Consider the following 19,511-nt stretch of genomic DNA (forward strand, 5'->3'; position numbering starts at 1 on the left):
GGGTCGCCGCCCCCCGGAGCCGCGGGCTCGGGCTGCTCCGGGGCCGGGTCGGGCTGACCTCCGCCTTCGCCGCCACCGCCGCCGCCGCCGCTCAGCTGCGATCCCATGGGCTGTGGAGAGGCAAAAGGCCGCTCAGAGTACGAACCGTACCCCACTACCCCAACAGACTCTGCGCCCCCCTCCACCGGACTCGCCCCGCCCAGCCAGGAAGGGTTCGCCCCTCTCTCCCTCCTGGCCCCGCCCCCTCCTCCCAACCTTCAGCCGAGGTGATTCAACCCAGTATCAGATCTCCGAGCTGCCTCTAACGCGCCTGCGTGCCAGAGCTCCGAGGGCTTCTGGTCATTACGTCAGGACGCATTCCTCGCAGCCAATCGCTAACGAGAATCTGCAGGCTCGTCCCCGCCAATGGCGGGGCGGGGCCGTACGGCTCACCTTACCCCGGTAAAGTTCGCTCGCCTTTTTCCGCGAGTTTGCGGCGAACTCACTCAGGCTGGGAAGGCTCTCCCCGCCCCAAAGTGGCATCTGCCTCTTCGGCGTCAGAAAAGTATCGGCCAGCTCAGCTCCATGATGAATCCTCAGGGTTCTTTTCCGCTCCTGCGCAGCCCTCCCCTGCTCCCCGAGGAATGGACGTGGCGAGGCTTCCGCTTCGCCCCACGTACTGTGGACTTTAGTAAGGCTTCTAAGTGCAGCCCTTCCCTGAGTTCGGAGTCAAATTTAAGATCCGGTGGGAGGGAAGAACCACACTAGGTTCACTGCTCCAACTCTCCTAGCAGGCAGAGATTAGACGGGCGGATTGGGGTTGAAATGCCTGTGGAGACCAACCAGTTTGTCTACTTTTTTTACAGAAGAGTAAACTGAGGAAACACTCATCTAAATTTGTGAAATTAAGTGGCCAAGCTGGGACTAATAAAACTGTAGACTGCCTAAGGCTCTTTTCCTTCTCCAGCTATCTTTCCACACCATGGAGAGAATTGCCCGAGAAGTGGGCAGGGAATCTGGAGTATCACAAGACACGTGAGAAAATGTCAAACCAAGAAAGTTAAAAATGTTGGTGCAGTTAGAAGAGGCAGACCCAAGATCAGAGTTGGTAAGCGGTCTAGCACAGGATTCAAAAGGGAATAGAAGGGAAGGCTTCTCGCTGGCGTTAATAAAGGAATGCAGGTGTTGGGTTCAGGGTCATAGGATAAAGGTCCCTGTGGAAGCCACCTTGGTGGAATCCTGACTCAGAACCCCCCAAAAGCTGTCTCAGAGTCCCCACTTCCCACTGCAACCAAGTTTGGCTCTTTGCCGAAATTTTTATTTTCCAACCTATCCAAGCTGTCTAAACAATCTTCTGAAGTGCAATTACCATCATGTCGTTGCTCCATTAAAATATGTTCAGCAGCAGCTATCCAAAGCCTATTAAATGAACAAACATGAACTCTCATTTCTCGCATTCAAAGCCTACCCCAACTTGGCTCTATCCTACTAGTTCCAGCCTCACAAGTTCCTTACTCATAAGTTAAAAAGTCTGTCAAAACAAGCCTCAGGTGCCAATGATTTTCCTAAATAATGAGAATGTCATTGGGCTGGGGGAAGGACAGGGAGGGTAAACAGGGAAGAGGAGAAAGACAAAACTTGCGGTTTGCTATTGCTATGGAAACTGCTGTTAGACATTTAAAGTCCTTCTTTCTATCTTTTAAACACATTCAGATGCACTAACCTACTTACTGTAGTTCACACAACACTTACCACCTCTTTAAGCATTTGTACTGAGTATGCTAAATGCCTAAAAAATGCCTAAAATGCTCTCCTCGGGGGGGCCTTTCCTGGTCCCACCAACTACTAGTATTTTCCCACTGGGATTGCTTTCCATTTACACTGCACATATCTTGTGTGCCTCTCCCATTGGAACATGAGATCCTCAAAGGCAAGGATATGTTTGTCTTTCCTTGTATACATGCCCAGTGCTTAAAACAAAAAAATGATTATTGATTGATTAATCTACACCACTACCCGAAGTCTGTATCCTGGACTTGGCTTATGCCACTGTCTAGAGTAGGTTCTCCAAGTTATCTTCATCTGTTGATGTGTCTTCCATTCTCCATGAAGCCTTGCCCGAGACCACCAAGGGAAGGTCTTTTCTCATCAAATTTTTCAAAGCACTTCCTGGCTCTTTTGTTTACATCAGTTATTGATTATCTGTAAAATCTCTAAGTCCCTTGAGAGCAAGGTCCAGAAACAAGAGTCTTTCCTAGGAGATACCCTTCTTCCCCAGGGCAAGACTCCCTTTTAACAATTTTAGGCAGCCAGGATAAGAAAATATAGAACAAGGGGCCCAATTGCTTTTTAATAATGGAATGGTGAACAAAGACAGTAGAGATCAAAGAGCCAAGGTGGACTCATTTCAGGGCTTTCTTTTTTAACAGTAAAAATAAAGTTACAGATCAGCCTTGGCAGCTCTATTATGCTCCCACCAGCCACGGTCCAGGCCCCAAAGCAAAGATGCTAAGACTCTGCAGGGCCTCACAGGATACTGGAACTGAAGCAGGAACCAAAGTCCTTATTCAAGAGGCCAAACATAGGTAATCACTCAGTTCAAACTGGAAAAAAAAAAAAAGTCCATTACACAACTGTTCTTCAGCCAACCCCCAAAGCCCTTCCCCTTCCACTACAGCAAGAAGTTGTTACCCTTTTTTGTCATGGACCCCTTTGGCAATCTGGTAAAGACCAGATATTCCTTCTCAGAATAACATTTTTTGAAGAAATATGCTAATTTCAATTCAAGACTAATAAAAATAAAGATGTCATTTTCTTCCCCATTCAAATTCAAGAAAGCCCTGAAATCTACCCATGGAACTCAGGTTAGGATTCCCTGTCCTACCAGGACCCTTGGCCCCTCTGTGAGAATAATTTTAAAAATCCATCCCCCTCAACTGAAGCACATAGGGAATTCTAGAAAGGGGCTACAAATGAATAAGTGTGCTCTTGTTTCTTGACCATTAGCTGAATGCTCGGAAAGTCAAACTGTACCAGTTCCTGACTGTTCATGTCTGGGAAACCACAGTTGAGTTATTTTATCAATACAAGTAGGTTCTATATTATAGAAGAGCTAGTTTCTTTGGTTTAACACATATCAATCCACAAAAACCTTCAAGGACACAGGAATCAGTTGGCCACAGCAGTCACTGACCTGTCGATGAGGGAATCTCGCATCTTGGTGGCAATGGTGCTGGGTCGGGCTTCATTAAGCTTGAAGACACTCTCTACTACTGACAGCTCTGTGCTAGTTGTGTCCAGACCACAGAAAGCACACCAGTCGTTGACTACCATTCCAGCTGCAATCACTTCGCTTCCTCGATTCACAGTACCAGCCTGCCAGAGAACCCAATGTAGCAGAATGTCCCCGTCTTCCATTTTTTTTACATGTGGATAGTGATTCTCCAACCCTGGGAGCCTTAGGAGGCTGTACTTGATCCTGGATGTCATCAATAGTATAACTCTGTCGTTTCAGTCCTCACCTGGCAATTCTCATGAGCTCAAGGTCATAAAGATCCTTGTCCTTATTAGATGACTACCCCCAGATCTATATACATCTTCACTTATACTCCATAACTCAGATTTGGTAAACACAGTACTCAGACTTAAAGAAAAAAAACATTAATAGAAGATCAGGAAAATCATTACAAAGTGGTCAATGACTAAAAATCCAGAGGCTTGTAGCTCTGAGAGGTTTTTTCTTCCTAGGGTGATGGGGGAATGTACAGAGCACCACATAGCAGGCTCCATGTCTACTCTTTATCCTCACAGCTGCTCATGTTCTCTGCTGGTCATAAAAAAGCAGCCAAGTCTAAGGTCTTGATGTACCACTTGGTAAAGGCAGGTGCTGGCCTGCTTTGCTTTTATGAGATGGGGTGAGAGACTCTGAATACTTTGCCCCATTAGAATATAGGGTGATGACTCAACTCTAAGGCACCAGGGTTAGCCCTGGCTACAACTGAAGAAATTGGGACAAGTTAGACCTAAGGGCAGAGTGAAAGGTACTCACCACCAGTGGAACCTGGAGAAGAGAGGACAATTCATCTTGGTCCTCAATGGAAGTCTTTGGGTGCACTAGCCCTCCCTGATTGCTGAAAACACAGTAGCTTCCCACCAGCACCTGGTCAGCCACTGTCTGTCTGAAGACTTCAACCTTGAGTACATCAGCTAGAATTTCTTCTGTCTCCTGTGAGTACAGACACAGAGTTCAAAACCCAAGCTTATCAGAAGTGTGAAGAAATATCACGCCTCTAATGTATTCAAGTTTATCAACATCCACATTCCCATCCAAGTAGGAAAGGAAGATTTGGCTGTATCTATGTTCAGTCAATATTGAGAAATGGGGATGAAAGGCAGAAGGGACCGATTCACTTCTTTGGGGCCCTACTATGGCTCTATAGATCACCAATCCTCAGCAGGTCTATTAAAGGTATCTCGAGTTGGTCGTCACAGTCCCTATTCCCCTAACTCTGAGTCAAAACATTCACAGAATCAAAGACTTGGAACTGGATAGGTAATTCAAGAGGCCATTCAATCCACCCCCTAATCTTACAGATAAGGAACTGAAGCCTAGAGAGGAATTTTCCAAGTTCACATTGGTAGTAACAGCACTGAGAGTTCTCGGACTAAAAAATCAAAATACTCTGCTATACTGGTGTCTATTTTTCAAAACAGATGTTAAAGAAGGGTTAAGCATTTCATATCCAAAAGCCCTGTTTTGGAATTAGATTGTGGTTTTTCTCCAATTCAAGTCATATGCAACTTTGGGATGCTTCCCCAAATGAATGGAGCACAAACAAGCTCCTTTGTGAGCCGAGTTAATCTCCCTTTCTAGATGAGAAGTTTCTAGGAGACAAGGACAACATCCATCTAATTTTTACCATAGCCCTGCACAAGACTCCGACTCAGAGAATTAAAGTTAGATGAGACCTTAGAAACTACTTAAGGTTCAATCTACATACATTACTTTATCCATATCGATGTTTTCAGCATCCAGATGCCCTCAGGAGAGACACTCCTACTACCAGTCTATCTAGGGACTAGGATGACACTGTCCAAACGCCTCCCTGATCCAACTGCCAAAACCTCCTCACCCTGTCCAGGTCTGGGTGAACAAGAGCTACGTAGTCATTACAGGTGGTAACGTTGCCCAGTGCTGAGAGTCGCTCCTCTACCCGTCGAATCTGCACTGAGTCAGGGAGACTGTTTCGGATGTGCTGTAGCTCCTGGTCTGTAGTGTTGTTGGGCACAAGAAGGCCATGTCGGTTTCCTGGTGAGATCCAGAAGGAAACCAACTTAAAGCTGGGGGTAGGGGGGTGAGGGAAGCACAGAAGCAGCACCTCCTGACCTATCTGTCATTCATAAAGGGACACATTATCTCCTGACCTTGCTCCACAGGCCCCCAGGCCCTCCTTTTCCCTCTTTGATACTGAGGATGAGCATACCATGTTAGCACCTAGCATAGAGATCTGGACATAATAAGTAATTAGTTTTTAACAAATTCAACTAATGAATATAGATTTTCATAGTCACCTGGGTGCCAAATGTCTTGGCAAAAAATCAAACTAGGCACTGTCCAGACAGTTGATGATAAACTTATTTCATTCAAGGTCCCAAACTCCTATCTCAGGTTCCTACCCACTTCAGGCTTAAGGGAAGAAAGCGTCTAAGTCCAGTAAGAGGAATGATGCTCAGATATCATCTCTGACTGCAGCACCAACTGCAAACTGAGCTTCGAATGGAAATCCTCTGACTGGGAAAGGCTCCATGGGCTGGGAGCAAGCTTAACTCCACCTGCGATTGCTCAATGCAGTGGAAATCAAAAGGGCCTGAGTTGCCGTCACTAGGGCGTGGGGATCTTCTGAGTCATAAGGTCCTTCGTACCCCCACAGGCATTCCCCCCTCCCTGGGCCCAGGCTGCAGGGACCAGCGTACCTACACACATGCGACCAATGATCCTGCAGCCGGCGATGGACGCGTGCACCACTGGAATGGTCTCTGAAAGTTCTCCCTCAAACACACTGCGAACACACAGTCAGCTCACGGGTCACTGAGTGACCCCCAGGAAGGCCCGGGGGGGCTCTTCTCTGGGGCTGCCGGGCTTCTCTCCTCCCCCCCCCCCCCGCCTCTTCCCCCCCTGGTCAGCCACGCCCCTCCGGAGGCTTCCGATCTGGATTTACAGAACCTCAGACCTCCTTCTAGGAACTCCCTCTCCGACTACTTTTGAAACACTTGACACCGGCCTGGGAGGCTGGCTGAACGAAGACAACCCTCCCACGGTAAATATGGGGAAACTGAGGCCCAGCGCGGGGCCGGGATTGGCTTCGGGTCCCAGGGCGCTAAGTGCCAAAGTGGGGCAGGCCTCCGCCCTCCCGGCACCTGTAGAAGTTCTCCGAGCCGCCGATGGCCACCAGGCAGTAGGTGTTGGTGAGTTTGGCGAAGCAGCCGATCTCGCAGTTGTTCTCGAAGGAGGCTCGGACCGCCATGAGGCCTAGGGAAGGCGGGTCGGGGGGTCGGGGGGTCAGGGCGCCGCCCTCCGCCAGAGGCTGCGGCTCCCTCGGGATTCCCCCTGCCCGAGCCCGTACCCAACAGGCGCCTTCCCCCGACACCGTCTGAGCTCTGCCCCTCTGGCCTCGGCCCGGCGGCACTGATCGACCCCCGGCTCTCTTCTTCACCTCCCCTGACTCCAGCCCCCCCCCCCGGGTCCCGCCGTCGAACCCGGCTCACCCGGCAAAGGCTGTCGCACGAGGCGCTCTCGCAATTCGCTTCCGTTTCCGCTCCTGAACGAAAAGACTTCCGGGACTAAAGCCCCTATGGAGCTGCTCTGGCCGGGGACTCCGGGACCACGAGGTGGTTCCCAATCTTCTGTGGGCCGACACTCGGGGGGACCTGCGGAGCTCAGTGACCGCTCCCTACTCCAATCCGCTCGGGTCACTTCTGCTGGAGCCCCGCCCCTTCCGGATCCGACGTCACCCTGCCCCGCCTCTTCCTCAGCCTCACTCCCCCCGCCTCGCCTCCCTCCCAGCCCCACCCACTGCCTGTCTGGCTCCTCGCCCCTGGTTCATCTTTCTCCGCAGCCCCGGATGCCCACAGATCACTCTGGTCGGGTGTTGGTCAGGGCCACTTAACGTTTATTTGTGTTAACTTCCCACTGGGACTGGGCGTTGGGGTGGCGGTGGGGGGAGCGGCCCGCCTTGTGGCTGCCTCGCTGCCCCGGACCCCTCTTGGGTCGGGCCCTCCCCTCCCCCCCTCCCCCTAGGGGCAGCCCCAGCAGCTGGGCGGCACAAGCGGGCAGCACAAGCGGGCAGCTCCCTCTCCGGCCTCCGTCCTGGAGAGTGAGCGTCCGCAGCGGCTTCCGGGTAAGGAAGCCTTGTTCAGGCAGGACCACGCTGACGGAGGGCGCACTGCCTCAGCGGTGGCCTTCCTGGCCTCCCCCCCACGAGGCAAGAAGCACAAAGGGAAGGACTCGTAAATGCTGGTTGGCCTGTGTGTGCTGGGGTCCCTGGGGGGAAGTCCGTGAGCGTGGAGTTCGGTGATGTTGCGTGTCAGTGGGTAGATACAGTCCACAGTGGGGTGGAGATGGGGGTCAGAAAGGAGGTGTTGTTAGAGGGGTTGGAATTTTAGGTGAAGAGGTTAAGGGTCAGGGACATCAGGGGACAGCGGGGTTGAGGGAGGAGTAGTAGCCTTGGCCTCTGGTTCTAACCCTAGGGCCTGTGACAGACCAGCCACAAGTGTTTCCTGTAGAGCCTGGGCCTAAGGGGCAGAGGGGTCTTAGATCTCAAAGCGGCTTCGAATCAGCCTGAACTTAGATTTGTTATATTTAGTGATGAGATCCAGCTTGCTGTGACCCAAAGTCAAACGTTTCTCATCTCCAGGAGTGTGATTCCGGGTACCAGCAGGTATGCAGGATGCTTGAGGGCCAGGAACACTGGAGATGCTGGGCTCCTGGGAGTTAGGAGCAGGAGGAACACCAGAGACAACAGGTTCCCGTGGGTTAGGAGCACTGGGGATGCCAGGGACACCTGGGTCTGGGCTCCTTTTGATCCCCTGTAGCCTGTGATATTTGGTGATGAGGTCTAACTTGCTGTGGCCCAAGGTCAGTCGCTTCTCATCTTCAGAGGCCACCTTGGCCCTGCCCATGGAATCTGGGGTAGAGGTCCTAACTGGTCCTGTCCCCTCCATCCGGAATGGACCATATTTAGCCACAAGGTCCAGCTGACCCAAAGTTGACCGCCTCTGATCCACAGACTGTTCCCTGACCTTGGTATGATCCCCAGAGCCTGGGTTTCCAGAACCAGGTGTCTGAGAACCCCTGGGGAGGAGGTCTAGTCTTCCATAATTGTGACTGGGAGGGGATGGCCTCCTCTCTTGTAATGGCTTCTGACTTGCTTCTGGGGCTAATGTAGGCATTCCAGAGAGTCCCCTGCATAGGCTGGGCTCCTGGCTATGAGCGAGCCCATTCTCTGGAAGTTGAGGAAGGGGCACAAGTTGGAACTGTCTAGAAAACAGAGGGTTCCCTAGCCCTGGTCCTACTCCCAGCCCAAGCCCCAGCCCTAGTCCTTCCTGATTGAGGGCTGGTGATGACTGGGCCCAAGGAGCTGTTCCCAGTGTGCCTAGGCTGGGTCGATAGGCTGTGGTTGGGTTGTGGTTGGAGTCTGTCAATCGCCGGTGCAGGGGAAAGGGGCCACTAGCCTGGCGCCGACCAGGACCAGGGGAACCAGAAGCCACAAGATCATTGAACCCAATGCCGCCACCACCTCCAGGCAGCCCACAGTAGGAAGAGCTTGTAAGGGGGGAACATTTGACACTGCCAAGGCTAGGGCCAGTTGGTGAAGTAGATAGTGGACTAGGGAGGCCTGACTCAAAAGCCAGGGCAGGTGGAGGTGGGCGGGGAGCCCGAGGAGCCAAGACATCTTCTTCCCCACCAGAAAAGCCCTCTACAGCCTGAGACTCAGCAAACATGCAGCGGAACTCTCTGTCGAAGTCCTCAACTATGCGGCCTCGTAGCTGCAGCACAAGGCTGGTGTGAACCTGGCTGCAGAGCCACGTGAAGCTAGGAGGGGGCAGAGAGAGCAGGAGTTAGCAATCTGAAGGTGAGCTGGTGAGAGGGCCCCACTAGGGTCAGGAAGACAACATAGGGCAGGGGGCAGAGCCCTGTGGGCAAGGTCTGGAGCCTTGTACTCCAGTCCCAGCTCTGCCATGGACTCCATGTGATCTTAGCCACATCCTTTCCCTGCCTAGGTTTTCCCCTCTGTAAAATAGGTATTAGACCATCAGTGTTCTGGAAATCTTTTGCAGCTCCATCTGTGATAAGCACAAAGAAGAGATTATCTTATAGGCAAAAAGCGGGACCTCAGTTCCTGTCTTCTACTACCCAGATCATTCCCCATTCCCTGTTCTTTCAGTCATACCTGTAGCTCCCAGCCACCACCTGCTCACAGTCAATGATGACAAATTTCTCTAGCGCCTGCCCTGTGAAGCGTCGTCCTGCCTTGCTGCAGTAGGTATCCCCACAAATGCTCCGCACACGCATGTTCTAGAACTCAGGAGGAGAGGCAGCGTCAGGAGGCACTTTTCAGGCCTCAAAGACTTTTTCCTGCTAACCCTAGACCCTGACCCACCCAGGGTTAACTCAATTTAATTAATTGCATTTCAACAAAAATGTGTCAAACACTTACAATGTGCAAGGAAGGCATGCTCTTAAGGGACTCATATTTTACAAGGAGATTAAAACATGAATGTAATAGGTGTGATGCACAGTAGAGAATGAAGAGGGTTAAGGAGAAATCAAAGTGCTCCAGGCATAGCTGAGGTGGGCCAGAGCACCATGGGGATTAGGGAAGGCTCCAAAAAGAGGTGACTCCTGATGTGAGCCTGGAAGGAGGACAAAGATTCTGAAAGGTGGAGGTGAAGAGAAAACACATTTGAAGTCCGGACAAAGGTCAAGAGGGGAAATGGCACCAACTTGAATAACCTTGGAATTGCTGTCCCCTGATCTTCATCTCTAGATCAGCTAAGCCCTGCTACTACTGAAAAGTGGGGTCCCCCGTTCCTATTTTCCTGGACCTGACCCTGCTGATCCAACACCCCACTGTTCCCAATCTGGTATCTCAGGTCCTACTGACTCTGTCCACTGACCGGCAGGTGGCCCCCAGTAAGATCCATCTTGTAGCACATCTCCAGGAAGTGGTGCAAGTTGTCCTGAGCCAGAAGCAGGTAAACAGGCACAGCACGACGTCCTGAAGCCTCCATCAAATCACAGAGCAGCTCCATGTCTGTGAACACATCCATTACCACAGCCACAACCTGTAGGGGGAAAGGAATAGGGTCCAGCAATGGGAGCCAAGACACTTGGGGCCTGGACTCAGCTCTACCCCTCACTCAATGTGTAAGCTAAGGCAGGTCTTCCTCCCTTCTGAGTCTCAGTTTTCATGTCTGTATAATTTTTAGAGGGTTAGACTTGATATGCTATATGATCATAAAATGGAGGAGGGATTTCAGTTCTAAAATCCTAAGTGTTCTTTTAGCTCATCCTGACTCCAGCCTCATAGTCTCCCCATCTTGGTATTAAGGACATTCTGAGCACTCATGGATGGCCCCTTGGACAGTGGTTCCTTACTTCTTCCTTCCCCTCCCACTAGGGCAAGAGAAATGAATTGATGGTCTAATTTTACAGATAGGAAGAGTGGGGCCCAGAGCTGTAAAGGTTGCACAATGAGTTAAGCACTGAACTGGGACCTGAACCAATGTCTTCTCATTTTGTCTCTGACAGGACATGTAGCAGGGGAGAATCACTGCTTCTAGGCTAGGGACTGGTTTCTAAAATAGTGAGAGCCAGGGGAGGAGCCAAAGATCAAAGCAGTTGTGACAGAGTTAATGACCCTATTAGATGCTATATGGGGCCACCCATGCCCCAGGGCAGCACAAGGAACCTGTCCAGGAAAGTTGAGGGTGAAAGAAGGGATCCAAGACACCAGGACTAGAGTTCTATTGGGGGAAGGAGAGCCCCTGAGGGACAGAAAGATGTGGCCTCTCCCTCCCTAGGACCTGGTCTGACTTCTGATCTCTGAACCTGCCCTTCCCTCTCATGAAATTGCAGTTCATTAGTTAGTGAGCCAGATCTGACCACTCTCCAGCATCAATGAATCCAATCATCCAAAGGATCTCTGTCCCCTAGGCCTCTCCTACAGAGAGCCCCCCCCCCCCCCCCCAGAGTTGTACCACTGAGTTCCAATAATAGTGAAGGACAGAGTCATCCTAAGTGTCCTCTTTTCCCCCAGGAGAAACAGGACCTACCCCCAGCCCCAAGATAGTGGGAGGTCTAAGCATCTTAGTATGTATATGTTGGGGAGGATGGGGTGGAGAAGCCTATGGAATCTCTCAATCCTTGATATCCCTAATGTTCTCTGACCCACTTGTCTAGGAAACACGCCTCACCCTCTTTACTTCCTGGGCTGGTGCCTACAATGAGTCTTATAGAATTTGTAAGCAAGATCCAAAACTTGCCTGCCCTCAATCCCTGGCTCAGTCCTCCCCCAAATAGTCCCACCCTACTCAGCCCTCATCCTTTGGTCCCCTGCCCTATCAACCAGTCAAGTACCCAAACCCATCCAGTCTTGTACCGTGCGAGCTTGGCTGAAGAGGAAGCGTAGTAAGTCTTTGATGTTCTTGGCCTTGTCCCTCTGGAAGTGGACAACAGCTTGTGTGGGGCTGAAGCCTGTGGCCTGGGGTACCTCAGGCCAGCCCAGGTCCAGTGCAGGGGGTTCAGCATCTGTTGCTGCTGGGAAGTAGGTGCCAGAGGTGGCCTGAGAGATGAGGCTGAGCCGGTCAGTGGTGCCAGGGTTCTGGGGGCCTGCCTTGCCACCTTTATCTCCACTCTCACTGCTGTTCCCAATCTCGGGGCCTCCACGAGCATGTTGGGTCATGTAGTTAACGTCCAGAGCAGAAAGGAAGGGCAGCTCACGCTCCTCAGCAATGACTCGAAGATAGGTAGCCTCACCATGTTCCAGGAGGGCATCTGCAGCCAGCCGGGCGGCTTCACTGTGCTTCAGGACCAGGGGAAGGGTCTCTCTCCACCAGGGCCTCTTGAGCTCCTCCACTCGGCCCCGAAGGGCTCCTGGGCCTCCAAACATGATGTTGAGACCCACTCCCTGAACCCCCACCTATTCAAATCATACTCTTAGCTCCAACACCCCAGCCTTGGGTTTTGGCCTCCCCATGGTCAATGTTCCTTGTTCTTGCTGGATGACCACAGAGATGTGAAGAGGCAAGAGCCTTGGTCTCACCCTCACTCTGGGAGAGCCAGGCCCATTCCGCCACCCTAAGTCTGTGCCAGGCTCCGCCCTTACTGCCCCTAGGCCACTTTGAGGGAACCTGTCAGATCAGCCCCACCCGCTGCTGTCAGGACTCGCCTAACCCCACTGAGCGGATTGTCAGATTGTCAAGGGCTGGTTCCTCCTGGGTCCTTACCTAGCATCAGCTCCAGTCTCTGAGCACCTCTTGTGTCCTCTATTTCATAACTCAGATGACCCCACCTAATGCCCAGGGTTTGCACATGAACTCAGACACTGACACACCTAGACACACAGGGGCACTGCCTATTGAGTTATGTTCTCTCCCTCTCTCCTGGCTTAGCTCAGACCGTAGTTGCTTCTAGCATAGCTCGGACCCTGGGGCAAGAAACCTTGATATGATTAGACCTCTAATCCCCAGGCAACTCCTAATTCTTGTACTTAGACCAGCCTCCTCCTGGACTCAGCTTGGGACAGGGTCTCCCCAGGGCTGGGAAGGGGGCTGCAGTAGGGGATTTTTTGGTTCCTTAGCCAGGTTCAGACTGTGCCTACCTTGAGCCCTACCCAGACTCTGCTCCAATTTAGAAGATGCTTACCTCTGGGGCCCAAGAAAGGTGGAAAGTAGCAAACAGAGGTATAGGTCTGACCTTAGCAGGGACTGGACAAGGGTAGAATGGGGCTCTGGGAATACAAGGATATTTGCATGGAGTCAAAATTCTGGGAAAACTTGATAGGGTTACTCTCCCTATTGTACACAGCCATGGGATCTGAAGCCCAGAAGGGAAGGAGACCTGTTCATAGTCACACAGAGAGAGAATCCAGGTCTCCTGAATTTATGCCTAGGGTTTTTCCTTTGCACCTGTTGCCTCTCAAGCCTGACTGGGCAGAGAGGAGGGGGAGTTGGGGGTTTGTTGTGGGCAGGGAGCTGAATAAAGAGTCAGATGTTGTGGGAGGTAATGAGGTGCCTGGTGGGGCAGCTGAGATAGCAGGGGCTTCATTAGGCCCTTATCTCACAGCGTTTGTAGGGGTAGAGGGAGGAGTCAGGCTGAAGGTGACTCGTGGACATGTACTAGTGCCTATGCACTAGTGAGTATATGTGTAGGACTATGGATATCTTTGTTCCTACCTGTATTGGCACAAAAAAGCATGCATAGGTATGTATATCTGTGTGTCAGCCTATAGGAGTGTGTACAAGCATGGTCCAATAACATGTCTGGATATGTATGTACCTGTGGCTAAACATATGGGTAATGCATGTGTGTATCGGTATGATTATACCTGTGTATCTGGCAACCACTCCAGTGTGTTTGTCAAGAAGATCCTGAATGGGGTCATCCAAGAGACGGACACAGCTGAAACAACTGAACAACCATGAATCTGGGTCTCAGTGCTTTATGCACCCCCAGTGTGTCTCTGGAGAGATCTCTGACAAAGGCCTTGGCCTAGTGATGAAAGAGATAGGGCAATACTAAGAATCAGAGCACTTGGTTTCGCATCCTGGTTCTGCCCTCATTACCTGTGTGACCTTTGGCAAGTCACTGAAACTTTCTGGACCTGTTTCCTCACTTGTAAGAGATGGAGGTCAGACTAGATGATCTCTGAGTTCCCTTCTAGATTTAAATTCTTGCTTGTATATCACTTAATTTGTCCTGATCACTTCCCCTGATTAGAGACAAGGAGTATTTCCCAGCGTGTGACAGTGGTGGTGGTGCCAGTGGATACGTGATGATTAGAAGCAAAGGAGCTAGTGGCTCACAAGGTCTGGAGAGAGAAATACTGTGTTCTCAATAACCCCCAAACTAATGCAGGAACGTACTCTTCCCTTTTTTCTCCCTGAAGACTTGGAGCTGAAGCTCCTTTTCCAGTAAGGTCTCCTGCCTCTCACCCTCCCTACTACCTGTTAGGACAGAGTTGGGCTGGAACACTCCTTTACTCACTCACTGCATAAGAACAAGGAACAAGACTTTTTTGCTGATAGAACTTGTTACCCCTCTAGGGCCTAACGTAATGTCTGCACATATCAAAAGCTGCCCAAGTAGTTCACAAAATTCTAGAATTTCAAGCCAGAAAGAAGCTTGGAGGGCATCTCATCGCCTCTGCCACACCCCCAACAAGTGGGCATCCAGCTCTTGTTTGCTGAATGAACGGACATTTCCTGGGAGCCTTTGTGCTAGGCCTGGTGATGCTGGCTACGTAGGGAAAAAGAGAAATCAAACTCATCCCTGGCTTCAAAGATGTCTCCACATTAAGTAAAGACTGTATAGATTAGACGCGAAATAGTCACCCAGGAGCAAAGAGTGAGTAAAGTTAGCAGTTACTGACTGAAGTCCTGCAATGAAGTTGGGTCTGCCCTTTCCCTGAGGTGATGGGAGGAAAGGGTAAGAGGGCACTAACTGGGACATGATGGTGGAGAATGGGGTGCGTGTGTGTGTGTGTGTGTGTGTGTGTGTGTGTTACAGGTCTCCCTGGGGGAATATGTTGGGTATAGGATTCTTAATGACTATTATTAACAGAAAAGAAAACATGTTTCTTAGTACAATGCTGCATCAGGCGCCAAGTTGGCATCAATCTCTGGACACAGAGGTCACTTATCACAGTCTGCTGTCTCCACTGGGCTTTAAGTGGTACCTTCGCAGGTGATTTACCATTATTTGAGGATTGTCACTGCACCAAGAGGACACTTGGGGTCAAAGGTTTCCATTCCCATCAGGACCAATGAGAACAACTATAGCTGGATTACAAATTGCTTTGCCTACACTATCTCATTCTAATGGAGGAGACAGCATGCAAACAACTATGTATAAACCAGCTGTAGACAGAATAGATGGGAGATAATCCACAGAAGGAAGGCACTAGAACTAAGGGGGATTAGGAAAGGCTTCCTGTGGAAGGTGGGATTTTAGCTGGGCTTTGAAGGAAGCCAGGAAGCAAAGATGAGGAGAAAGAGAATCCCAGGTAAAGGGGCCACAATATGCTCACTGATTTGGGAAGCATGGTGAGCCCTGATTTAGGCATTTTGAAGGCAGGTATGCCACCTCTCCTCTTTCTTGTTGTTGTGTTTCACATCTTGTCTTCAGGGAATTCACCGCTGTCCACTCTGGAGACCCTGTGATGGGAAGGCTACACTTCTTTAGCCTCCAACGTTATTTGAATTTGCTTCTACCTAGGGAGGGGATCCACCAGGGAGGGCAACAGAAGAACACAGGTTCCTAAGAGGGTGGGCAGGAGTGGGTTCCCCAGTGCCCTGCCCCATGTGAGGGGGCTCAGCTTGGGCAAGTCATTTCTCTTCTCTAGACCTCAGTTTCCCCTCCTGCAAAATGAGAATATCTACAAACACATACCTCACAGATGCAGGGAAAGAACTTTGTAAATCTTAATGTGAACTACTACTATGATAATTCTGATACAGGACTTTATGGCCATATCATCATACCAACTGGATCCTCACCATAGCTCTGTAGGGGGAGGTCCTTATAAGTCACACAAAGCTGAGAGACAGCATGGTGTATCAGAAGCAAGTCCTTCCCTCTTCTGTGCCTCAGTTTCCACATCTATAAAATGGAGATTATAATAATCAGGGGGTTGTGATTTATCTGTCTTCCCAATTTAACATCATCAAGTTCCTGGGGTGGGCAGGGACATGTATAAAGAAAACAGTCTTCGACTTCAAAGAGAGAACCTCCTACCATCTATGAAAAGGTAGGTGTGCTCCCACAATCTTCCCTACAGAAGTAAGGGACTGTAAGGAAAGCATATTGTAAGCCTTAAAATGTTAGAGAAATGGGAAGTAGGATTATAGCTGTTTTACCTCTTTAGCTGCCCCTCAGCCCTGGCCATTGGCTAGACCACTCTGAGGACTCATTTACTCCTCTTTGGCTCAACACCACAGGCTACTGCTACAGACCTTCATCTCTAAGCTTCCCACATTCCCTAACCTGCAGTGGCAGAGGCTGATATTGAGAAAACTGACTATGCTAACTTCCACCTATATTTGACCTTCACCTTAGCATATTCCTGTTTTGCTTCCTTGACAGAAACAGGATTCCTCATCTGTGCTCTGAGTCACAATCCCTTCATTTCTCTTAAAAATATTTTTAAATTAGATATTAAATATTTAGCTACTGTTCCCCGTCCCCCAGAGAACCATCCCATATAACAAAGCATTTTATCCCTTCAATTCTAAAGGGATGTTGCCTCCGTGTTAATGCCTTTCTCCTCTCCAGCACCTTCAATATCTCTTTTTGGCTCCTTCCCTTCAAAATATTCAAATGTCTCCTATGCTAAAATAAACAAAATACCTTCCTTTCTCTCTACTCGCCCTTCCAATTTTAGTCTTATTCTTCTCCTTCCTACAGTCAGACTTCTCCTAGTGTTTCCACTCCCTCTTTAACCTCTTAAAATTATAGTTAAATCAAATGGCATTTTCTCAGTGCTTAATTTCAGAACTCTCATCTCCCTCTTATCTCTATAGCACTGACATTGTCAACATTTTTAGACACTTCCCTTGGCCTCCTTAGCACTTTGACCTTCCTACCTTTCAGATAAATTTTTGTGTGTTCTTCACACACTTAGGGTGGATGAGTACAGTAGCCCAAGATCTTGATCCTTTGTTTCTCCACTCACTACTTTAGGAACTCTTGTAGATTTAACAGCTTAAAATTCTCCCCTCTGTGACTGGCATCTTCTACTTTGGCATCTCACCTGAAATCCAGTCTTGTGTTACACTTGAATTTCTCCATCACCTCATTCCATATGTCAAAATTGGGCTCATCATTCTTCCTGCAAATTAGCTTGCCTTCCCAACTTTGCAATTCACAGAATCTGAATATGACTTTAAAAAAGTATCTCAGAACTGGCCTCATTCAACACATTCCTGAACAAGAATAAGCTCCGGGACAGAACTGTCAAACTTCAGCCTCCCAACTGGGGCCAGAAACAGATTAAAATGTCATTGGGAAATGTTTAACAAAATAAAAACACAATTCAATACAATGTTAATCTGTGGCTTTCTAACCACCCCCAGTCTACCACCCCACCTAGGGATTCATTTCTGTTAGAATCTGACACCACCACTCTACAGCATATCTTCAACAAGAAGGCATTCAGCTTTTGTTCAAAGACCTGTACTGACCTGTATGGAGCCAGAACCTTCCCTTTTTTGTTGGGGCAGCACATTACTCTCCTTTTTGTTGGGCAGTTTTTCCTTTCTAAATATGTTTCTGCAACTTTTAGACACTTTTAATTTTGTCTCCTGATGTTAACCAGAACCAGTCTTCCACATGATAGTCCTTTTAAAAATATATTATTTCCCCCCATTACATGTAAAAACAATTTCTAACATTCATTTTTCTAAAGTTTTAAGCTCCAAATTCTATTATTTCCTCCTTCCCCTCCCTGCTCCCTGAGATAGTAAGCAATCTGATATAGGTTATACACATGCAATCATGTAAAATATTTCAATACTAGTCATTTTGTAGAAGAAAATTTGAACTAAAAAATGAAAAATAGCATGCTTCAGTCTGTATTCAGACACCAATCAGTTCTTTCTCTGGAGGCAGATAGAATTTTCCATCATGAGTCCTTTGGGACTGTCTTGGATCAGTATTGCTGAGAATAGCTAAGTTATTCACAGTTGTTCATCATACAATATTGCTGTTACTATGTAGTGTTCTGGTTCTGTTCACTTCATTCTGCTTTAGTTCATGTATGTCTTTCCATGTTTTGTTGAACTCATCCTGCTTGTCATTTCTTATAGCACAATAACAATCCATTACAATCATATAATACAACTTTTTTGGCCATTTCCCAATTGATAGATATCCCCTCAATTTCCAATTCTTAGCCTTCACAAAAAGAGCTATTATATTTTTGTACAAATAGGTTTTTCCCCCCATCCCTTTTAAAAATATCTTTGGGATATGTACCTAGAGGGGTATTGTTGGATCAAGGGGTATGCAGTTTGATAGCCCTTTGGGCATAGTTCCAAATTGCTCTCCAGGATGGTTGGATCAGTTTACAACTCCACCAACAGTGCGTCAGTGTTCCAGTTTTCCCACATCCCCTCCAACACTCATCATGTTCCTTTTCTGTCATATTAGTTACTCTGACAGGTATGAGGTGGTACCTCACAGTTATTTTAATTTGCATTTCTCTAATCAATAGTGATTTAGAGCATCTTTTTCATATGACTAGAGCTTTGATTTCTTTTTCTGAAAACTGTTTATATTCTTTGACCATTTATCAATTAGGGAATGATTTGTATTCTTACAAATTTGACTCAGTTCTCTATACATCTGAGAAATTAGCCCTTTATCAGAGAAACTTGCTGTCAAAATTTTTTCATAATTTTCTACATTTCTTCTAATTTTGGTTGCCTTGGTTTTCCATGCTCCCCTAATTTGCTTATGATATCACCCTTTATGTCTAATTCCTGTACCCATTTTGACCTTATCTTGGTATATGGTGTGAGATATTTGTTTGGTTTCTGCCAGTTTTCCCAGCAATTTTTGTCAAATAATGAGTTTTTGTCCCAGAAGTTTGGATCATTAGCTTTAACAAAAACTAAATTATAATGGTCATTTACTATAATATATTGTGCACTGATCTCACTGATCACTATTTCTTAGCCAGTACCAGATTGTTTTCATGATTACCACTTCATAATACACCTTTTTCATTGATTACCTTGATATTCTTGATTTTTTGTTCTTTCAGATGAATTGTTATTTTTCTAGCTCTATAAAATATTTTGGTAGTTTATTGGTATGGCACTAAATAAGTAATTTAGGTAGAATTGTTGTTTTCACTATATTTGACTCAGCCTACCCATGAACAATATTTTTCCAATTGCTTAGATCTGACTTTATTTTATGAAGTGATTTATATACTCATATAGTTCCTGAGTTTGTCTTGGCAAATAGACTTCCAAGTATTTTCTGGGGACATTTTAGATGGAATTTCTCTATCTTTTGCTGCTGGGCTTTATTAGTAATATATAGAAATGTTGATGATATATGTGGGTTTATTTTATATCCTGCAACTTTGCTAGATAATTATTTGAACTAGTTTTTTGTTTGATTCTCTAAGCATACCATCATATCATCTGCAACGAGTGATTGTTTTGTTTCTTCATTCATTATTCTAATTCCTTCAATTTTTTTTCTTTTATTGTGATAGCAAACATTTCTAGTGCAATAATGAATA

At 48.0% G+C, this 19,511-nt stretch overlaps 2 protein-coding genes across 3 annotated transcripts; both read right to left on the bottom strand.

Annotated features, from left to right (window-relative positions):
* Positions 1–2,302: 2,302 nt before the first annotated feature.
* Positions 2,303–7,023, bottom strand: EIF6 (eukaryotic translation initiation factor 6). Of its 2 annotated transcripts, none has more exons than XM_072631355.1 (7): positions 6,745–7,023; positions 6,397–6,508; positions 5,953–6,038; positions 5,112–5,287; positions 4,028–4,204; positions 3,173–3,354; positions 2,303–2,582 (listed from the first exon to the last, which is right to left on the bottom strand). In XM_072631355.1, exons 2-7 carry the CDS (start codon positions 6,501–6,503, stop codon positions 2,573–2,575), a joined length of 738 nt encoding a protein of 245 aa, XP_072487456.1. In that variant the 5' UTR covers positions 6,504–6,508; positions 6,745–7,023; the 3' UTR covers positions 2,303–2,572. The 2 variants fall into 2 exon arrangements, with proteins under 2 accessions (XP_072487456.1, XP_072487457.1); XM_072631356.1 differs by having other exon boundaries at positions 6,603–6,745.
* A 564-nt stretch (positions 7,024–7,587) lies between these two features.
* FAM83C (family with sequence similarity 83 member C) lies at positions 7,588–13,135 on the bottom strand. Its single transcript, XM_072631347.1, has 4 exons — positions 11,640–13,135; positions 10,156–10,323; positions 9,429–9,553; positions 7,588–9,070 (listed from the first exon to the last, which is right to left on the bottom strand). The coding sequence occupies exons 1-4, from the start codon at positions 12,147–12,149 to the stop codon at positions 7,789–7,791; spliced, it is 2,085 nt and encodes a 694-aa protein (XP_072487448.1). The 5' UTR covers positions 12,150–13,135; the 3' UTR covers positions 7,588–7,788.
* Positions 13,136–19,511: the final 6,376 nt, after the last annotated feature.

The sequence above is a fragment of the Notamacropus eugenii genome, chromosome 1 (assembly GCF_028372415.1).
Source record: "Notamacropus eugenii isolate mMacEug1 chromosome 1, mMacEug1.pri_v2, whole genome shotgun sequence".
NCBI lineage: Eukaryota > Metazoa > Chordata > Mammalia > Diprotodontia > Macropodidae > Notamacropus > Notamacropus eugenii.

Coding starts and splice junctions, on each gene's coding strand:
- EIF6 (XM_072631355.1), bottom strand. CDS start 6,503: ATGGCGGTCCGAGCCTCCTTCGAGAACAACTGCGAGATCGGCTGCTTC. Junction 6,039..6,396: donor GGCTCGGAGAACTTCTACAG/GTGCCGGGAGGG, acceptor GTGTGTTCGCAG/TGTGTTTGAGGGAGAACTTT. Junction 3,355..4,027: donor TTCTCCAGGTTCCACTGGTG/GTGAGTACCTTT, acceptor GTTCTCTGGCAG/GCTGGTACTGTGAATCGAGG.
- FAM83C (XM_072631347.1), bottom strand. CDS start 12,149: ATGTTTGGAGGCCCAGGAGCCCTTCGGGGCCGAGTGGAGGAGCTCAAG. Junction 9,554..10,155: donor TTACTGGGGGCCACCTGCCG/GTCAGTGGACAG, acceptor CCTGAGTTCTAG/AACATGCGTGTGCGGAGCAT. Junction 9,071..9,428: donor GTGGTGGCTGGGAGCTACAG/GTATGACTGAAA, acceptor GCCCCCTCCTAG/CTTCACGTGGCTCTGCAGCC.